This window comes from Lissotriton vulgaris, unplaced genomic scaffold (assembly GCF_964263255.1).
Source record: "Lissotriton vulgaris unplaced genomic scaffold, aLisVul1.2 SCAFFOLD_1389, whole genome shotgun sequence".
Lineage (NCBI taxonomy): Eukaryota > Metazoa > Chordata > Amphibia > Caudata > Salamandridae > Lissotriton > Lissotriton vulgaris.
Window position 1 is genome coordinate 255,125 of NW_028240620.1, and position 21,470 is coordinate 276,594.

Here is a 21,470-nt window from a genome sequence, read left to right on the forward strand (position 1 = left end):
CAGAACCCAAGGGGGGATTTCTTTCATGTCCTGTGGTCGTGCCCTAAGATACAGGGGTACTGGTCAGATGTTTTCACGGAACTGTCTGATGTACTAGAGTTTCAATTGCAGGTCGACCCCAAGCTGGCTCTATTGGGCATGACAATCGATGTGGACCTTCCGCGCCATCTGCTGACCTTCCTTGTACTGGCCTTAGTAGTGGCCAAGAGAGATATTGCAAAATACTGGGGGGCACAAGTGATACCACGTCTAGAGGAATGGAGGGGAGGCCTAGATATGTATATGGCGGCTGAGAGGGTTACGTATAAGGTACGGGGGTGCCCCAGGAAGTTCAGAAAAGTGTGGGGGAAATGGCGAAAATATCACGGACTCGATGCTGGACTGTAAGGATACGTGACGAGAGGTCCATACTGAAGAGCAGAGGTGCATTGTGAAAATTGAAATGTTGATGATCGAGTGGGAATCCCGAACGAGGTTCACCTGTATTTGTGTATTGTATGCCTTGGTGGGGTGATGGCTGGGGAGGGGGGTGGCGGGAGTGGGGTAACTGCAAATTGCACCTTATTGTACGAATTGACTGCACTGTTCAGTTTGGGAAAAATTGCCAATAAAAACGGTTTAAAAAAAAAAAAGTTTGTCCTAAGTCAAACTTAAGACAAAATCCTGACTTTACTACTACTAAATGCCTTCTGTGAATATCAATAGTAGTAAGTTTAGGATTTTGTCTTAAGTTAGTTCTGTGAATCGGCCCCCGTGTGCCTGGCCCGTGTTATTGCATTGTTTGCATCAGATTCTCCTTGTGCCTGCCCTGTGTTATTGCATTGTTTGCGTCAGATTCTTACAGTGTCTAGACTGTGTTATTGCATTGTTTGCATCAATCCTAAACCCTGGTCTGTGTTATTGCATTGTTTGCACCAGATTCTTCTAGTGCCTGGCCTGTGTTATTGCATGGTTTGCATCAGATTCTGTTGGTGCCTGGCCCGTGTTATTGCATTGTTTGCGTCTGATTCTCTCAGTGCCTGGCCTGTGTTATTGCGTTGTTTGCATCAGCTTCTCATAGTGGTTGGCACGTTTTATTGCATTGTTTGCATCAGATTCTCTTGGTGCCTGGCCCGTGTTATTGCATTGTTTGCATCAGATTGTTCTGGTGTCCGGCCCGTGTTATTGCATTGTTTGCATCAGATTCTCCCAGTGCCTGGCCTGTGTTATTGCATTGTTTGCATCAGATTCTTCTAGTGCCTGGCCTGTGTTATTGCATGGTTTGCATCAGATTCTGTTGGTGCCTGGCCCGTGTTATTGCATTGTTTGCGTCTGATTCTCTCAGTGCCTGGCCTGTGTTATTGCGTTGTTTGCATCAGCTTCTCATAGTGGTTGGCACGTTTTATTGCATTGTTTGCATCAGATTCTCTTGGTGCCTGGCCCGTGTTATTGCATTGTTTGCATCAGATTGTTCTGGTGTCCGGCCTGTGTTATTGAATTGTTTGCATCAGATTCTCTTGGTGCCTGGCCCGTGCTATTTCATTGTTTGCCTCAGATTCTCCTCGTGTCTGGCCTGTGCTATTGCAGTGTTTGCATCAGATTCTCATAGTGGTTGGCCAGTGTTATTGCATTGTTTGCATCGATCCTACTGCCTGACCTGTCTTATTGCATTGTTTGCGTCTAGTGCCTGGCCTGTGTTATTGCATTGTTTGCATTAGATTTTGTGCCTGGCCTGTGTTATTGCATTGTTTGCGTCACGTTTTTCAATTACCCGGTCTGTGTTATTGTATTGTATGTGCTGCTTTTGGTATGTTATTATTCTAATACTTGCAGATTTTCTAAAAAACATGGTACCTTTTATCCCAATCATGTGCATCTGACTGCAAGGACACTGCACTCTTCCTGCAGTAGCAATCTACTTCCTATTTATGTAGCAACAGACAGCACAATATGTCTGCCAGAGATGTCGTAGGGTCAGAAACAGTACATAGGTAAGTAGGTATGATGGAAAACAAACTGTTGAGTAAAATTTTAAGCGAAGAAGCTGCTGTGATAGTCGGCAAAACATCCATGTCAAAACATCAGCAGTAGGACAATGGTACATGGAATGAAAATGGTAGATTTATTTACACTTCTGTGCAGTGCATGTCACTTATTGTTTGTTTCTTCAACTCTCATGAGATGGTTTTACAAGGCAACTCTGAGTGTGGAGCTTCCACGAATCACAGAGACAGGCCGATCCAGAGACGGTAACAGAGAAGGTTGAAAGATCCGAGTCTTGATCCTGGCAGATGGACTGGTGATCCTTGAGGGGGTGTAGTTGGTCTGTGTGTTTCCACGGCTATCCAGGGGGTGTAACATAATGTGTGCAATTTGTGGAGGGCCCTCTTTTGGGTGAGAACCACCCAGCTTCATGCAATACGGACTTGAGGGTTGGTGCCTGCACAGGATGAGTTACATTCTGAAATGGAGGACCTTGTCCAAAGGGGATTGATGTTACCAAGGTTACCAAGGCTTAACAATTCAAAACTTTATTTCAATCTTTTAGATCATAAAAGTACATAATAAAAACATCAGATCATCAATTCTTGATTGCATACTACAATAGCGAGGGTCCAAAGAGATTCGATTTCATACACATACAATCTAGCAGCCCGGCATCAATAAAATTTACCATAAAAAGGAAATAATTTTCCATTAATACAATAAATAGCCTAGATTATTTAAAATCTCTATATATACACCCTTGTAAAACAGTATTGCTTATATTGTCCATCAGTCACATACACGAGAAGAAGGGGATCATAAAGTATCTGCAGGTAAAAAAAAGGAAAAACTGTACAAGTTGTTATTTTTGTAATCTCCATCCTTTTTTGTTCTAATATACATCACAGAAGAGAGGAATCTTGATACACTGAAGACTACCAATTGCGTAGTATCCATTCTCAGTTCTCAGTAAACGTTCTGCCTCTCTACACTGTCTTAAGTTTAGACTAATACACAATGGTTTTATCCAGTTCTTTCTCGGGGTTTCATATAAAGGGCAGAAGAAGAGAATATGTGCATCGTCTTCCTTAGCTTCACTGGAATGTTTACAAAATACGCACTTATCATTATCCTTAATGGTTCTATTATGATGCCATTTCGATGTATTTCTATTTGTTTGCAGTACGCCGTACCTAAATTTGAGGTACAATGATTTTGCTATTTGTGGGCATATCTCATCCAGTAGAGGTTCGAATGAGGCAGTATCTTTAAATGAAAGGAAAGCAGAAGATAAAGAGCCCAATTTGGAATCTTGTAACAATTTACTGGTAATATGTTTCCAAAAAGATAATTTTACGTTTTTTGCTACAAAGTGTAGTCAAATTTGAGGGCTTGTTCCAGTAGTGGGGTAATCCTATTTTTATTAACCATGATGAAACATGCTGTAACCACGGGATTGACTTTGTAGCACCCGCTCTCATTATCTCCTGTAAGCCTTTTTTGTAGTGTTCTAATTCTATTGTTGCCCAAATTCTAACCCAAAATAAAAGTGGACGAAGTACTGCTAGATTATCAGTGCGTTTCAGATCAAGGTCCAGCATTAACGGAAGCATCGGTGTCTTGATGGGTAATGACAATAACTTTCGGATGAATTTATTTTCATTTATTCCAAAGTTATGTTTACAGTAAGGACCCCAGACTTCTGCCCCATACACGGCAGCCGCCTGCGCCTTAAATTTGTAAACTTCTAGCGCTGGAGAAATTGCTTTTGTAGTACTCCCGCCATGTTTTTTTGCAATGGGAACACTGTTTGGGATACAAACTAATCTACTTCTTTCTAGTTGAGCCTTCCATGATAATGTAGAATCAATTGTAATGCCTAAATAATTAAAACTATGTACAAATTCCAATTTTTGACTATTTAGTTCCTAGTTATTTTTAAAAGATTTATGAGGTTTAATGGACATGTATTTAGTCTTGCTGGCATTAATTTGTAAACCCTTATTGACGCAGTATAAGTGAAAGGAATTCAACAAATTCTGAAGCCCACGAGGGGTGTGTGAGATTAGGATGGTGTCATCTGCAAAGAGTAAGGCTGGAATTGTTTCCCCAGCCAGCCTAGGGGAGTCGTTATTACAGCCCTCCTGGTGAGTTGGAATATCATTTACATATAATGTAAACAGGGTAGGCGCCTGGACACAGCCCTGGCGCACTCCCCTGTTCACATCTACGTCCCTGGTAAGTTGACCCCTAGGCCCACTTCTCACGTTTGCATAAGTCCTCTCGTGCAGCCTGATTATCTGGGCCAATAATTGGATCGGTACTCCCAGATCCTTCAAGCATGACCAAAGAAGTCTTCTGGGTACCATGTCGAATGCAGCCTTCAAATCGACAAAGGATACATATAAGCTGCCTTTTCTAAGGGATATGTATTTCCAACATGGACGGAGGAATCTGAAGACTTGATCAATAGTACTCGTCTTCTTCCTGAACCCTGCTTGGTACTTAGATAACAACCCAGTATCTTCAAGCCAATCAGTTAACCTTAATAACAAGTGCTTGGCATACAATTTCTGAGGTATGTCTATCAAACTGATAGGACGATAATTCGCCGGGTCATGCTTGTTGCCATTTTTTAAAAATGGTGACTATTTCAGCCCCCTTCCAAGTATGTAGTATTGGATCAAATTTGGCCTTCGCATTGCACAGTAGATTAATATATGGGCCCCAAACCATTAAGTCGTGTTTAAGGAGATCTCCCAAGGCTTAACATCTTCAGTTAAGATAGAGAAAGTCCATGTATACCACGAGGTGCTTGAAAAGCTTTCTGCACTCTGCTGGTGCAGGCAGGATGTTTATTCTCTAGTTGGCCTTTGCCAGGGGATGTTCAGATACAGTGGTTTAATAAAACCTTGTAGCACACTTGTAGCGTGACTCTTGGAGTGTTGTAGTGTGTGGTGGATGTGGTAGGACTGTCCCAATGCTCTACAGAGCTCAGAAAATCCAGACTCTCTCTGGAAGGTGCGCCGAAGCTGTTGTGGATGTCGGCGATCTTGCGGTGGAAGTACGAGGCGAGAGAGTCGCAGAGATCTTGTGAAGGAGTGATGTCGATGTGCCGGTGCTGGGATTGGAGAACTCCTTGACGATGCTGAAGAGTTCCTTGCTGTCGTGGGCATTGTTGTCCAGTCGTCAGTGATTTCTTCTTGGTGGTGCGGATGAGCTGGTGGTGCTTGCGGGTGGCGTCTTTGAGGGCGGTCATGTTGTCTGTGGTCTGGTCATCTGCGGCGTACCGCAAGGATCATTGCTCAGCCCACACAACCTCAACATCATCTCCTACGCCGACGACACCCAGTTGATCCTCTCCCTCACCAACGACCCCGCCACCGCCAGAACGAGCCTACATGACGGGATGGAAGACGTCGCCGAGTGGATGAGGAACAGCCGCATGAAACTGAACTCAGACAAGACGGAAGTCCTCATCCTGGGACCATCGCCCTCCGCCTGGGACGACTCCTGGTGGCCTCCCACCCTGGGCACCGCTCCCAAGCCAGCAGACCACGCACGCAACCTGGGCTTCATCCTGGACTCTTCCCTCTCGATGACCAGACAAGTCAACGCCGTCTCCTCATCGTGCTTCAACACCCTGCGTATGCTCTGAAAGATCTTCCGCTGGATCCCGACCGAAACCAGGAAGACGGTCACTCAGGCACTTGTCACCAGCCGACTGGACTACGGGAATACCCTCTACGCGGGAACCACAGCCAAACTACAGAAAAGACTCCAGCGCATACAGAACGCCTCCGCCCGACTCATCTTGGACATCCCCCGACGCAGCCACATCTCCGTCCACCTGAGGGACCTGCACTGGCTCCCCGTCAGCAAAAGGATCACGTTCAGGCTCCTTACCCACGCACACAAGTCTCTCCACGACCTGGGCCCCAAGTACCTCAATGACCGCCTGACCTTCTACACGCCCACCCGCCAGCTACGTTCTACAAGCCTCGCCCTCACCTCCGTACCATGCATCCGAAGAGCCACCGCCGGAGGAAGATCCTTCTCCTACCTGGCAGCCAAGACATGGAACTCCCTCCCCATCCACCTCTGGCTGACACAGGACCATCTCTCCTTCAGGAAACAACTCAAGACCTGGCTGTTCGAGCAGTAGCGGATCCCTCCCCCAAGCGCCTTGAGACCCTTCCGGGTGAATAGCGCGCTATACAAATGCTATGATTGATTGATTGATTGATTTATTGGAAGGGAGATCTGCACAAGACGCAGCTGACAGAAGTCCTGCCTGGAAGGAAGATCTGCACAAGGCGCAGCTGACAGAAGTCCAGCCTAAAAGGTACATCTGCACAAGGCACAGCTGACAGAAGTCCCGCCTGGAAGAAAGATCTGCACAGGGCACCGCTGACAGAAGTCCATCTTAGAAAGGAAGATCTGCACAAGGCGCAGCTGAGAGAAGCCGCAGCCTGGAAGGAAGATCTGCACAAGGCACAGATGACAGAAGTCCAGCCTGGAAAGAAGAGCTGCACAAGGCACAGTTGACAGAAGCCGCAGCCTGGAAGGAAGATCTGCACAAGGCACAGATGACAGAAGTCCAGCCTGGAAGAAAGATCTGCACGAGGTACAGCTGACAGAAGTCCTGCCTGGAAGGAAGATCTGCACAAGGCACATATGACAGTAGTCCTGACTGGAAGTAGGATCTGCTCAAGGTACAGCTGACAGAAGTCCTGACTAGAAGGAAGATCTGCACAGGGCGCAGCTGACAGAAGTCCTGCCTGGAAGGAAGATCTGCACAAGGTGCAGCTGACAGAAGTTCTGCCTGGAAAGAAGATCTGCACAGGGCACAGCTGACAGAGGTCCTGCCTGTAAGGAAGATCTGCACAAGGCGCGGCTGAAAGAGTTCCTGCTTGGAAGGAAGATCTGCACAAGGCGCAGCTGACAGAAGTCCTGCCTGGAAGGACAATATGCACAAGGCACATCTGACAGAAGTCCTGCCTGGAAGGACAATCTGCACAAGGAGCAGCTGACTGAGGTCCTGTTTGGAAGGAAGATCTGCACAAGGCGCAGTTGACAGAAGTCCTGCCTATCAAGGAAGATCTGCACAAGACACGGCTGACAGAAGTTTTGCCTTGCGGTGACCTCAAAGCAGTGAGAGACCCACAAACCACAAGATCCTTCAAGTCCAGTTAGCCACACTGCACACAGTGTACACCAAAGGCCTGATTTAGATTTCAGTGGATGATTAATTCCATCCCAATGTGACAGGTATCCTGCCCGCCCCATTAAAAATGGTGGATGCTGGCTGTCAGTGGCAGGGACAGTCATCTCCGTGAGCAAACTCTGGAGATAGCCTCAGTACTGGGGTGTTAAGGGGAGAAGCACGGTGCGATTTGGCCCATGTTTTTTTTAATATTTGATGCTTGACTGAACTGTTCTTTTAAAAATTTATCGTAATTTGTTTGTAACTGCTCTTTTGCTCGCACTACAATTCTTTTGCTAAAACCCTACCTGCTCTTTGATCCCGCCCCGTTCCGCCGCGTCCATTGTGGGCGTTTGAGCGGAGGGTGAGGAACCCACCACTTCCTGCATCTCCAGTGCTCGGGTTAGCGCTCTAGTTCTCGCAAACCTATTCTTACTTAGGGAGGAAGAGGTCGACGCTGCTCAGTGGATGCTGGCTGTCAGTGGCAGGGACAGTCATCTCCGTGAGCGAACTCTGGGGATAGCCTCAGTACGGGGGTGTTAAGGGGAGAAGCGCGGTGCGATTTGGCCCATTTTTTTAAATATTTGATGCTTGACTGAACTGTGCTTTTAAAAATTTATCGTAATTTGTTTATAACTGCTCTTTTGCTCGCACTACAATTCTTTTGCTAAAACCCTACCTGCTCTTTGATCCCGCCCCGTTCCGCCGCGTCCATTGTGGGCGTTTGAGCGGAGGGTGTGGAACCCACCACTTCCTGCATCTCCAGTGCTCGGGTTAGCGCTCTAGTTCTCGCAAACCCATTCTTACTTAGGGAGGAAGAGGTCGACGCTGCTCAGTGGATGCTGGCTGTCAGTGGCAGGGACGGTCATCTCCGTGAGCGAACTCTGGGGATAGCCTCAGTACGGGGGTGTTAAGGGGAGAAGCGCGGTGCGATTTGGCCCGTGTTTTTTAAATATTTGATGCTTGACTGAACTGTTCTTTTAAAAGTGTATCGTAATTTGTTTGTAACTGCTCTTTTGCTTGCACTACAATTCTTTTGCTAAAACACTACCTGCTCTCTGATCCCGCCCCGTTCCGCCGCATCCATTGTGGGCGTTTGAGCGGAGGGTGAGGAACCCACCACTTTCTGCATCTCCAGCACTCGGGTTAGCGCTCTAGTTCTCGCAAACCTACCCCTATTTAGGAAGATGGGTTAGTGACCGCGCAGCGGACGGGCGCAGTGGGGGCACCAAGTGCGCGTCGAAGGCGCGCACAAGGCGCGCCCGTCTGCACCCGTCCACGATCTGACGGGGCCAGGGGCCAGGACCCCTGTTTCTGCCTCCACAGAACGGGTAAGAGTGTTGCGATACTCTAGTGAAGAACTAGCTCTTCTTCGTCCCATACCCAAAGCAGACTGTACACATGGTATGCTGCCTGATTGTATGCCCCATAGGTGTAGAGGTTGTCACTTTCTCCCCACCACTGATTTGGAGACGATAAAGGGGACAGATCAACTCTATGTACCTACTGAATTGCCGCTCTTTTAAAAAACACTGTTTGAATATCCACGACCTTCTTATAGACTATCAACCTGACTTGTTATTCCTTACGGAAACCTGGCTGGATGAGGCCGCTTCCCCTGATATGCGGGAGGCCATCCCGCCTCTATATGGCCTTTTAAGAATTGACAGAGGAATTCGAAAAAGGGGGGGGGGGGGATAGCTATTGTTCATAAAACTGACCTTGAGTGCTCCTTGAAACAAGTATCGATTAGTAACTGCGAAGCGGGCCTTTTCTCCATCAAAGTCTCCCCGGAGTGTACCATTAAGGGCTATCTTATTTATCGCCCTCCCGGGGGGTCCTTACAGTTTGCGGATAGCCTCCTTGAAACGGTGACTCAGCCAGCCCTTCGGTATAGTAAATTCCTCATAGTAGGTGATCTTAACCTACATTTTGTGGATGCTAACTGTACTGAAGCACAATCCGTAATTACCTCTCTGAAAGCCCTGATGCTTAGACTATCTGATGGGTGACCAACTCATCAAGCGGGACATCTTCTTGATCCCATCTTTTCTAACTGGGATGATATTAAAGTATTCCCCCCTATCAGGATTTTATGGTCTGACCATTACCTCATTCCATTTAGTGCGCTGGGCTTGATCAGAGGGGAAAAACCTAAGCGTCCACCTCCACCTAGACGCAGGAATTGGAGGAAATTCAGCCATGAGACATTTGATTCTGCCTTAAACCTGGAAATCCCTCCGTTTAGTCAGACTCTCATGGGAGCTTGGAAGGATTATGAGGATTGGGTAACTAAGGCCCTGGATAAGGTGGCCCCTTGGACTCAAAAAGCCCCTACACGCGGATCTAGGTCAGCCCCTTGGTACAATGAGGAGCTGTGTGCAGCTAAGGCCAAATGTAAGGTCCTAGAATGCCGGTGGCGGAAAGATTATGATTCTACTCACAAAGAATCCTATAGGAGTAGCCTGAGGGCGTACCATAGCCTGATTAGAAAGGCGAAAAGAGATCACATTAAAGAGAGGATTGAAAATTCGGATAATTCATCCAAAGAGCTCTTTTTAATTTATAAGGAGTTAACATCTTGGCCCGCAGGGCAGGTTCACCCCTAGACTTTTTGCCTTATTTGTGACCCTGTGTTAGTGATTTTTGGGTCTCTGCGCACTTTCCCCTGAGTCCCAGAGTGAAAGTGCGTGCGTGAAGTATGGCTGGCCTGCCCTCCCATAGGAATGCATGGGGAATGTGTGTATCCCTGGTAGTTCCTGATGCGTGGGGAGTGCAGGCTCGAGTTTGGTATGCCTAAACTCGTGAGAGTGAATGCTGCAAGATGGTGTCTGTGGCATGTATGTGTCTAGTTGGGAAGTGCTACTTCTGGACATTGAGATATGTGTGCAGTGAGGGTGCTGGAGCGTGATTGGCTGGAGCTGGCTGGCATGCCAGGCTCCAGGAAGTCTGGATGGGTCTGCCCGGTGGTGAGTGGGAGATTAGCATGAGTGATGTGTGGGAGGAGTGTACCTGGGTCCTGGATGGGCTGGGGTTTCCCCACACAATGCTGGCTCCGCCCCCCCTGTGGTGTGTCTAACGACCCTAGCCTCCCCAGTGAATGAAATGGGTGGTTGGGCCATCAAGAGTGCTCCAGAACCAGCTGCGACTGGTTTTCCCCCACCCTGCACATTGTAACAAAGGATTTGTCTGTATAAAAAGGGGCTGTGTCCCCTTGGAAAATGTTCTACTTTTGGAATCCTGCCAGAGGGGGCTTTTGCCGCTGCTGGGGCCAGAAGGACCGCCACTTGGGGAGTCTCCCTGCCTGGAGACCCAGTGTGCTGGCTCTGGCCCAGCCTTGCCCCCCCTGCCTGCCTCCAGCCCTGCTGGAGCCCTGTCCTGTCCTCCAGTGCTGGGGAGCACTGAGGACTTCGTTGCCTGCAGCCTGAGAGCGCTGCTCTCTGCCCTTCAGCGCTAGGAGCGCTGAGATCGCCTGCCTAGCGCTTGGAAACGCTGGATTTTACCCCTAGCGCCTGGGAGCGCTTTTTGCTGCAGTTTAGCGCTTACGAGCGCTTATTTGTGCCGGCAGCGCTTGGGAGCGCTGTGGTCTGCAGAGGCCGGTGCCCACCCGGCCTCCGATCGCCCCGTGTGGTGGTTTGACGGAGCGGGTGCCACCCCGCTCATTGCCGTATTGTTTTGCCCAGGTCCGTGATTTATTGGATTCACGAGGGAGCCCACTCCTCGGATCCTGGGAAGCCGCCTGCCTAAAACGGGCCGCCGCGCTGCCCGCGGCGACCCGGAAGTGGAGGGATTGCTGTCCAATCACCGCGCGGCCCGGGAGAGTCAACCCGGAAGTCCCGCCTTCTTGACCGAACCGCGAGAGAGCCTGCCGAGGCTCCCCGAGAGGAGAGGAGAGCCCCGGGACCAGCGGGAGAGACCCGCCGCCGCTGGAAAGCCCAGCGCTAGACCGGTGAGTGCCTGCCTGCAGAGGAGGGGGGGGGAGCGTCGGGACACATTGCCGGTGTCCGCCCCGCCCCCTCTCTGTAGCGCGACCTCGCGCCGGTAGCTGTTAAGAGTCAGAGAGGCTCTTAGGGGGCATTGTTGAAGCGACCCGAGTCCCCAAGGGGGGGACTCCAACCCGAGCCTAAGAGAGGCTCCAACGACCGGCGCATTTCTTGTTTGGCGAGCCAGAGAGGCTCGCGAATACATTAACCACGAGCCCAGAGAGGCTCTGAGGGGCATTTCGTCCATGAGCCTGCGAGGCTCTTGAGGAGCATTTATTTGTGATCCGGGTCCCCAGAGCGAGGGACCCCCCAGCCCAGCGAGGCTGTACCTTTCCGTTGCTGGAGCCCCGAGAGGCTCAGCAGCCCCCCCTTACTGGTGAGAGAGCCTACGAGAGGCTCACCAGTGCCACAGTGGTGGTTCTTTGAGCCCAGAGAGGCTCCAACTTTGTGCTAACTTTCCCTGCTCCAGTTGTCCAGCACTTAGTGGACAACTGCCACGTTTAGGCCCTGACATTGGGACACCGGGACAGTCACAGGTGGTGACTGGTGAGTTTGGGGAAATTGTTATTGATTCTGCACCTCTGAATGTTACGGCATCATGTGTTTTGCTTACACCTCTGAATGGGTAGATTATTCATCATGTGTTCTCTCTGTCCTTTTACACCTCTGAATGTTACGACATCATGTGTGTTGCTTTTGCACCCCTACAGGTAGTGTGACGTGTAGGTGGTTGTTTTCTCCCTAGTACAGGTGGTGCTAGAGAGGTCCTGTTACCAGTGATTACTGGTTGTATGCTCTACTGTTATATTTTTGTGCTACAGTAATTATTTCTAAAAGTGCTGATACCCTTGACAGTGGTCCAGGTGGTCCTGTCCTGTACAAATATCCCTTGTAAATTCCGCCCGTGCCTGTAGGCACAGTGTAACAAGATGTGTGTTTTATCTGATGTATATTTATTATAATACAAAGGCTATTTTTACATAACCTTGTGTGGAGTGTTTCTTTGTGGTGGGCCTTGGGTGTTGTTGCTGGGGTGCATGCGCAAATACTTAACTTACATTGCCTCCAAGTTTAGCCTTGACTGCTCGCGCCACGTTACCTCAGAAGATCTATGAATCTTTTCAGCAAAGCCCTACAGTAGTTACCCCGGCTAGGGTGACCTGCTATGGACCCATGAAAAATGGCGCTCTCGAGGAATTCAAGGTTCCTCCGCGGGAGGAGCTGATAAAAATAATCTCGGATACCCACTCTGGATCTCCAATGGATGTTGCCCCTGTTAAGATCCTCAGAAGCCATCTACCTCTTCTGAGTTGCCACATAGGCAATTTGGCCACTCTGTCATTTCAAGAAAGTCGGGTGCCTGAGGAATGGAAGCTGGCCCAGGTTGTTCCCATAAAAAAGGCCAACCTGAGTATGACTCAATTAGATAATCTTCGTCCTATTTCCCTCCTGCCTTTTTGCGCCAAGGTAGTGGAGAAAATGGTGAAAAATCAACTGGTTGGCTTTGAGGAGGACCACCATCTTCTTCATTCCTCCCAATCGGGTTTCAGGGCGAAGCACTCTACTGAGACTGCCCTCCTTTTCTCCACAGAACTGCTTCGCCTCAAAGTTGATGATGGTCACACTGCCGCTCTGATATTACTGGACTTGAGTGCGGCTTTTGATACCGTATCGCACTCTGGGCTCCTTTCACGCTTGAGTGAGATGGGGATAGCCGGCCAAGCCTATGAATGGATGAGCTCTTTTTTAGCTGATAGGAAATTTCAAGTTCACTGCCCCCCGTATAAATCCAAACCCAGGTCTCTTAGACAAGGGTTCCGCTGGGCTCTATATTGAGCCCTACGTTGTTTAATCTCTATATGGAGCCCCTTGCAAGGATGGTGGAATCTTATGGGGTGGATATTGTCTCGTATGCGGATGATACCCAACTGGTGATCACTCTATCTCATAACCCAGTGGTGGCAGCAGAGAACTTCTCCTCCTGTCTTGTGGCACTGGCTGGCTGGATGAAGAATAACTGTCTTTGCCTCAATGGTAATAAGACGGAAATTTTGGAAATCGGTCCGTCCCCCTCCATCTGGACTTCAGCCTGATGGCCAGCTGATTTGGGTACTATGCCCATTCCATCAGATACGGTGAAAAATCTGGGTGTACTTCTAGATTCTAACCTCTCTTACTCTCAACACTTGGGAATTGTAGCCGGGAAATGCTATGGCACACCAAAGGTCCTCCGTAAGATCGTAGATCTTCTCCCCATCAAAGCAAGGACAACCCTACTGCATGCCTTAGTCACTCCTCTTCTCGATTATGGGAACTCATTGCTCTGTGTCCTTAGTAAAAAGGGCCTGAACCAACTCCAATGTGTCCAGAATGCGGCGGCTAGGTTGGTTTTGAAACTACTTAGGAAGTCATCTGGGAAGCGTGCTCTTCAAATCTTGCACTGGCTTCCCATGCAGGAACGCATTTGGTTTAAAACCTTGTGCTTTACCCACCGCATCGCACATGACCATGGCCCTACCTACCTCCAGAGTATGATGACCAAATATCGTCCCAAACGGTTGTTGAGATCCATGGGCAGCATGCAGATGGTGGTCCCTCGTATCCGAAGAGTACGGATGGGAGGACGGTTCTTTAGGTTCCTAGCAAGCAAATACTGGAATGAACTTCCAATTGAACTTCGGGTGGAACCTTCAGAATCGCGCATTAGGCTGAAATTGAAGACACATTTGTTCCCCAAGGTCTAGTTGTATTAGGTGCCTCTTTCCTTCCTGTTTTGGGGGGCCTGCTCTGGAGTTCTGACGGAATGCATTCACAGCGCGGGGACGCACTGTTTTCCTGTTTAACCATGCGCTTAATAAATGTTTTTATTATTATTATTATTATTACATCCTGTGGCAATTATAAGGCAGACAGGATATCTGTCTGCCTTATAATTGTAACTTATATAACCTTATAACTGTCAGGAAAATCAGCACGAACGGCACTACACGTTGCTCCAGAGGGCGCTGCTGCTTTCTGTCGCTCAAATTGACATTCTAATTGAGTGGCAGCTTCATGAGAATGGCAGATTTCTACACTTGAGTGCTCGCGACCTCCCGCAATGAGAAATCTCGCCAGGAGGTCTAGCGCGTTATATTTTCTCACAAGCACCCGCCACCATACCATTGGAGAACCGCTTGAGAAAAAAAAACTCAATTCTGCATTACTTCTTGGAGTTTTTTGGAACTCCGCACTCTGGGCAAAAATTTGCGAGCTCCGACGGCAGAGCTGAATTCTTCACCCAATCCTAGTTTTGAGGCTATAATCTGTTAGACAAACTCTAAACTAGGCCATTTATCTGCATAAGTGTTGTAGAAAAAGTGAGAAACACAGCCTTGTAACTATCAGGCATTTTTTCTGACTTCTGATGAACCCCACAGAGTGAGCAGCCAGAGGGCAGAAGGGGGGCCGAAGGACAGGAAATTAGATAAACTTGAAGATGAGAAATATGGAAAGGTAGAAATGCCGCATCACCTGTGGACAACTGGCACCTCCTCCCGCTCTACCAAATGCCCATCCAGTCACAAAGTGGCATCCTGGGCCCCAAACGGACAACATCATGCCAAATGCCATGTAATGGTGGAAAAGGTGGAAAAAAGAGTAATATGCACACATCTGCTGCGGGGATATGTCAGGTAAATTATTGGTTGTGATGGATTCTCTATAAGTACTAAATGACTGATCTCGTTGAATATTAAATGATATGAATCAACGTTTGTTTGCCTTATCTGCGCTTATAATGTAAAGGATGGGCCTTACAGTGAAACCCTTGTTCTGTTTGCCACAAAAGCCCCGGAAGGAGCTGCATGTTACAGAACTTTATCTGCTTTAGGAAGAACTAAAGACTTGCTTTTTAAAGTTGTCTTTCAGGACCAGAACCGAGCGCTGTAAGTTGCACTAGTTTCAGGGAGATGGACAGATGTTATGGCGATAGGAAACCCCCCTCAACTGACAATAATGTTCCAATCTTCCAAGTTAGAAGAAACCAGAAAAGCTTGAACCAAGGGAGCTGTTGAAAGTGTCAAAGGTGGCTTATGAACAGCGGGTAAAGACAGGAGTTGGTATTTGAGATGATCTTAAGTGAATAGGAAAGAATAAGAAGAAGTGTGTAAATGGAGTTACTTTTGTTGTATACCTTGTGAAAAAGTTACTGGAAATTTTGCAGCCCCGCCTGATCCATCTCTTTTTCTAAACTCTATTGTTGTTTAATTGAAATCCTGACCATATGCGTCTATCTTAAGCTATACCTCAAGCACTTGGGTGCTCCATGAGCACCCTTACTTTGCTAAGCGCTGTAAACGCTGGTAAATCTCCTCCTTTTCAGACATTAATAAGATGTCACCTGATCAACAGAACTTTTAGTTAAATATCTGTGTATGATGAACAATTCCTTGCTAAGTTTTAAAGGCGGTAAAGAAGAAGGGGGATTTACTAATATTTTGCGCCGTATTTTCGTCACAAAGGTGGCACAAAACAGCGCAAAATCTTTTTTTCCTAATTTACTTTCCAGCCCTACTCTTGTTTAGCGCTGGAAATAACGTAAAAGTAATGTGAACGAGTACATATCACTGCTTCACATTCCTTCACACCTTTGGGGCCTGTCAAGGTGGGTGCATGGGCGTTCCCGTGCAACCACCCAAGGTTTCTCACACTAAAACCAATTTACCAAATACAGTAGATTGGGTTTAGCGTGAACAAACTGCACCCTTTTAAACTAGGCGCAAAGGAAGGAGAAATGCTTTGATTTATCCTTCCTTTTCCGACTTTGCATGCGCGCTGCACTCTGCAACACGCATACAAAGTAGGAAAAGCATTCCCTCGTGTCTACTATTTTGTACAGGAAGGGTATCCGTCCTGTACAAAAACCTATGCTGGGCTCACACACACGCACCCTAGCGCTCTTGTGCTAAGGTGTGTGCATGGCGCAGGACTGCTGTAATCAGTGCTGGCGCAAGGGAGAGGGAAGGAGAGAGCCGTATCTTTGAAAATATGGTGCTCTCCTGCTCCCTCCCTGTCGAGCATCGCAGCCTCTTGGGGGAGGAGGGGGGGGGGGGGGTGGTTGCGCTGCATTGTGTTCAGATTTAGTAAATCTCCCCAGAAATGTCTTTTACAACCAGTTAAACACTGTGAATTCTCATTCAATTATGTTTCAATTTAGTAATTTTCAATATCTTTACATCCAACAGAAAACAAGCCTTGAATGTATGAATTGACCATCAATAATGAAGCGAATGCTGTAAATCTTCAATAATAGCAGAAATAATGAGCTACAGTATTCAGCGCAGTCGGCGACAGAGGAACCTGCACACAAACTGACAGATCCTGGCTGAAGCATCAAGGGCAGTTCAGTGATTATAAGAGGCTGAGCTGTGCACCTCCACACCACAAGACCAAGAAATGACCTTAAGAAAATTAAGGCAACAACAATAACAAACCAACTCCTGTATAAACAAGTGTCCAACACCAGCTTTGATCATGGGATCGGTATGATGTGATTACCGCAGTGCTCTGTTTTCTAATATGATGACAAGCCATCATTCCGTGCTCTAGGTGAATTGTAAACTCTTTCTGGACAAACAACAGTAACCAGAGAAGAGCACAACAGAGCGGAGCCAGACAACTGACAGGTAAAGGAAAGAGGAGTTCTTCTATCTACAATACAACAGACTGTCCTAATTTGCACCGGTCAGAAGGCAGATACATCTTTACCCTCAAGCGTGCATAGCCATAATCCAATCTAAAGACACAATTACCTACAAATACAACTTCTACGTATTAGGAGTGTGGCAATTATTTGGTGTCTATTGCATTTATTGATAAAACACAAATCAAATGTGTAAAATACTGCACACATATAAAGTGTGTGTGCTTAATCAGCCATGCTGGCCCATCAGGAAATACAGTCATGGTATGTAGACAAATATATAACTGACCCACAGACACTAACCAAGAAAGAAGAATCATACACCTGCAGCGAGAGCTTTAGTTTGTCATCACCACTCAAGCTTCATCAGCAAACATACACTGGACAAAAACCATTCAAGTGCAGTGAATGTGTCAAGAGCTTTAGTAGGTTATCAGAACTACAAAGACACCAGCGAACACACACAGGGGAAAAGCCATACCATTGCATTGAATGTGGGAAGAGGTTTAGTCGGTTATCAAGCCTTCCAAGTCATCAGAGAACACACACAGGGGAAAAGCCATTCAAGTGCAGTGAGTGTGTAAAGAGCTATAGTCAATTATCAGAGCTACAAAGACATCAGCGAACACACACAGGGGAAAAACCATTCAAGTGCAGTGAGTGTGTAAAGAGCTTTAGTCACTCATTATATCTCCAAACACATCAGCGAATACACACAGGGGAAAAACCATTCAAGTGCAGTGAATGTGCAAAGAGCTATAGTCAGTTATCACACCTTCAAAGACATAATCGGACACACCGAGGGGAAAAACCATTCAAGTGCAGTGAATGTGCAAAGTGCTTTAGTGAGTTATCAAGCCTTCAAAGACATCAGCGAACACACACAGGGGAAAAACCATTCAAGTGCAGTGAATGTGCAAAGTGCTTTAGTGAGTTATCAAGCCTTCAAAGACATCAGCGAACACACACAGGGGAAAAACCATTCAAGTGCAGTGAATGTGCAAAGTGCTTTAGTCAGTTATCAGACCTAAACAGTCATCAGCGAACACACACTGGGGAAAAACCCTATCATTGTAGTGAATGTGACAGTAGTTTTCGCAGCTCTTCAGCATTAAGGTATCATCAGCGAACTCACACAGGAGAAAAACCATTCAAGTGCAATGAATGTCTAAAGAGCTTTAGTCAATTATCAGTTCTACAAAGTCATCAGCGAACACACACAGGGGAAAAGCCATTCAAGTGCAGTGAATGTGCAAAGTGCTTCAGTAAGTCATCACACCTAAAAAATCATCAGCGAACACACACAGGAGAAAAGCCATTTAAATGCTGTGAATGTGGGAAGAGCTTTAGTAAATTAGAAAATCTAGAAACACATCATCGTAACTCACACAGGAGAAAAACTATATATTTGCAATGAATGTGAAAGCATTTTTAGTCGTTACTCAACATTAAGGATTCATCAGCGAACACACACAGGGGAATAGCCATTCAAGTGCAGTGAATGTGCAAAGTGCTTTAGTCACTTATCAAACCTCCAAACACATCAGCGAATGCACACTGGGGAAAAACCCTATAATTGTAGTGAATGTGACATTAGTTTTCACTTCTCGTCAGCATTAAGGTATCATCAACGAACTCACACAGGGAAAAAATATTTCAAGTTCTATGAATGTGGGAAGAGTTTTAGTCGATTATCAGAGCTACAAAGCCATCAGCGAACACACACGGGGGAAAACATAGAAATGCACTGAAAGTGAGAAGGGCTTTTATCAATGTTTGATCCCACACAACCCTCTGTGAATACACTGCTTTATTTAACTCAATGGAAATAATCCTAGAGATGCAGAGACTCCGAAAAGATTTTAAGAACATCAAAAATAATATTGACCCATCGGAGGACATAGACAAGAGCTGAACAGTGCAGTTATTATGAGAGGAATGAATTACGGAAAAAGATTAAATTCAAATTATGTGGGACATTGAAATACCAGATTATAGAAGACTGGACTAGCAGTAAAGAAGGAAAACAGATAACAGTATTTGCAGAATTATAAAAGTGTTTGTATTCGGGATTGTTCACTTCTGTACACATAGCAAAGCAACATGATGTATCAGCATACACAATGGGAGACGAGCACATTGTGGACTAAAAGAAAAGAAACATACTTGATTTTTATTTGATGAAGAAGAGATACAAAGAAAAACATTAAATTGTATCTGATCACAGTACCTGTAAAAGCAACACTGAACAATACTGGGATTAACAACGGTACTTTCAGCTAACTTGTAAGATTAAAACCTGTAAACCCAACGCATCCAGAGTGGACATGTTGTCAGGGCTCTGGAGATGGAAGCTTCATTGGTAAAATGTATGTATTACTATTAACAAATGCCACTGCAGTATATGAAATGAACTAAAGCGAAGCAACGGTGTTCAAGAAATAACCCATTTTTAGATATAAAAGAGCATATACCTTGTTCCTAAATAATTTTTGCTGCACCTATTACACACTGTTATTGGTTGATGGATCAGCTTGTGCCTCAGGCCTTATAACACAGTATGACGCGTGGCTCCTCTCAAGCTTGGCTCTCTCTATTCATTTGGTGATTTGCCATACTCTACTTTTTACCAGAATTGAGCCACTGTAAGCAGCAGACTCTGAATAATGTGGTGAAATAGTGAAATCTCACATCAAAAGCATATATGTGCCAGGACAATCAGTTGCACTCCCAGCAACTCGTCTTCCACACTGATTGTCCTTTATTCTCAAATGTTCTGAAGGATTTGTTGTATGAATGCCAGAATGCCAGAAGTGAAAGTGACATTCATGAAGCTAAAGCTAACAGGAAAGACTGCCGATGTGTTTCAAGAACGAGGCACAAAGTCCCTGGTCTATCATCAGGGCTGTTTATTCTTTGTATCAAAATTGTTTTAAAGAGGGGCGTGATGGTTAATCTTCTTTAAGATTTAAAGGGAGAAACCGCAGTGCTCGAGTCTGCTTTCTTTCAATAAAGATCTTTATTGAAAGAAAGCAGACTCAAGCATGGGCGTGCTGTGGCAGAGGAGCAGGACGGTGACTGCGGTCTCTCCCTTTAAATCTTTAAGAGCAAGATACTTGAGTAAGAATTACACCTTGATGGTGACGTCGTACAAGCAAAATTCGCCGTGCTACGGCAGTTCACAAAAAATAAGACATCTCTGTCTGGCCACCACAATAACTAGCGATTAACCATCACACCCCTCTTTAAAACTATTTTGATACAAAGAATAAACAGCCCTGATGATAGACCAGGGACTTTGTGCCTGGTTCTTGAAACGCATCGGCAGTCTTTCTTGGGTGGAATAAATTGTCAACTTCACGACACTAGGACCGGCTGGTCCAGTATTTAAGCGTTTACAAGCTATTAAGTTGCTTATACCCCCTTGGAAATCATTTTTCTTCATGTTTTTTATTGTAGTATTTGTTGGTTGTGATGTAACTATTATAATTTTTTGTAATGTTTGATGCAGAAACGTTTTTTAGTGTGTAAATAATGTTTGTTTTTTGATGTATGTACAAAGTGTATTTAGTCTTGTAAATATTCCAATACGTAGTCCTTTATTCTGTTATGATTTTTTGAAAATTTGAAAAAAAAGCATAAAATGATAGACACTGAGTAATGTTGTCTAAGGGTGGTTACAATAAACTGGTTTCTTACCCTTCTTAAATATTGAATGAGTAATTGTGGTGTGGGCACTGTGTGTTTTTGCAATTTAAATATGAGGTCTAGCCCCCACTACGTGTTTATGGACCTATCCCCTTTTGGTTCTCAATGCCAATAAACAGGGCACAAGTAAGGAAAATAGTGAAGGAGCCCATTATCATATGCAAATCACAATGACGTCACATGTAGTGCGTCACAAGAAGTGATGTCAGGCCCATATAATAATTTTCACATGAAAAGTCGACGGCCTGATTTAAAAACAAGAAACATAAAATAATGTAAAAAGGTTTTGGTATTAGTTTTTATACATCATGTGTTTTTCCCCACTATTAGTATGTAACTAAACTCGGAAATGGCTGAAAGTGTAAATATTTTTAAACAGATATGTGGAACTTGGAAATTACATTTTTAAACAGTTTTTAGTGAATAAATAAAATGTGCTTTAAATTTGCGTTTGTTTCCTGATGTTGTTCTTTATCCAGCCCCTAAGCCCCAAAGGTTTTCACATTTACGATGTATTAAGCAATAGAAAGGCTACTTTTGTCTAGATCTCAATTCCTCTCTTGCATCACTCATACAAAAAATAAAAGGGACTAATGGGCTCTGTTCCAGTCTGGCATGCTTAAACCGGCATGCCGGACCAGAACAGAGCCCATTAGTAGGAGTTTGCCGACGTCTGTCCGTGGTAATAAACACAGTGGAGCTGGTAACGTTTTTTAGGGATAGAACCTTGGCGAGATGATGCGCAACATATACAGCCATTTGAGTCTACTCCTATTTGTGCAAAAGAAATGACACAAAAAGGCCTGTTATAGGATAATAATTCGCTTCCCTGCACAGACGGTACACTGTTTCAATATTTGGAGGCATTGCTAAAGGCTGCACAAAGGCTGTTTGAATTGTCGTACTTGAAATTATTTCTCTACTG

The 21,470-nt window shown here is 45.9% G+C and overlaps 1 protein-coding gene across 1 annotated transcript in view; it reads left to right on the forward strand.

Annotated features, from left to right (window-relative positions):
- The window catches only part of LOC147672935 (uncharacterized), a 66,839-nt gene extending 47,948 nt beyond the window's left edge, over window positions 1–18,891 (forward strand). Inside the window, exons 2-3 of the mRNA XM_086947910.1 lie at window positions 16,380–18,216; window positions 18,749–18,891. Of these exons, the coding sequence (XP_086804036.1) occupies window positions 17,073–18,216; window positions 18,749–18,891 (1,287 nt within the window). The 5' untranslated portion in view covers window positions 16,380–17,072. The remainder of the gene's footprint in view (window positions 1–16,379; window positions 18,217–18,748) is intronic.
- Window positions 18,892–21,470: the final 2,579 nt, after the last annotated feature.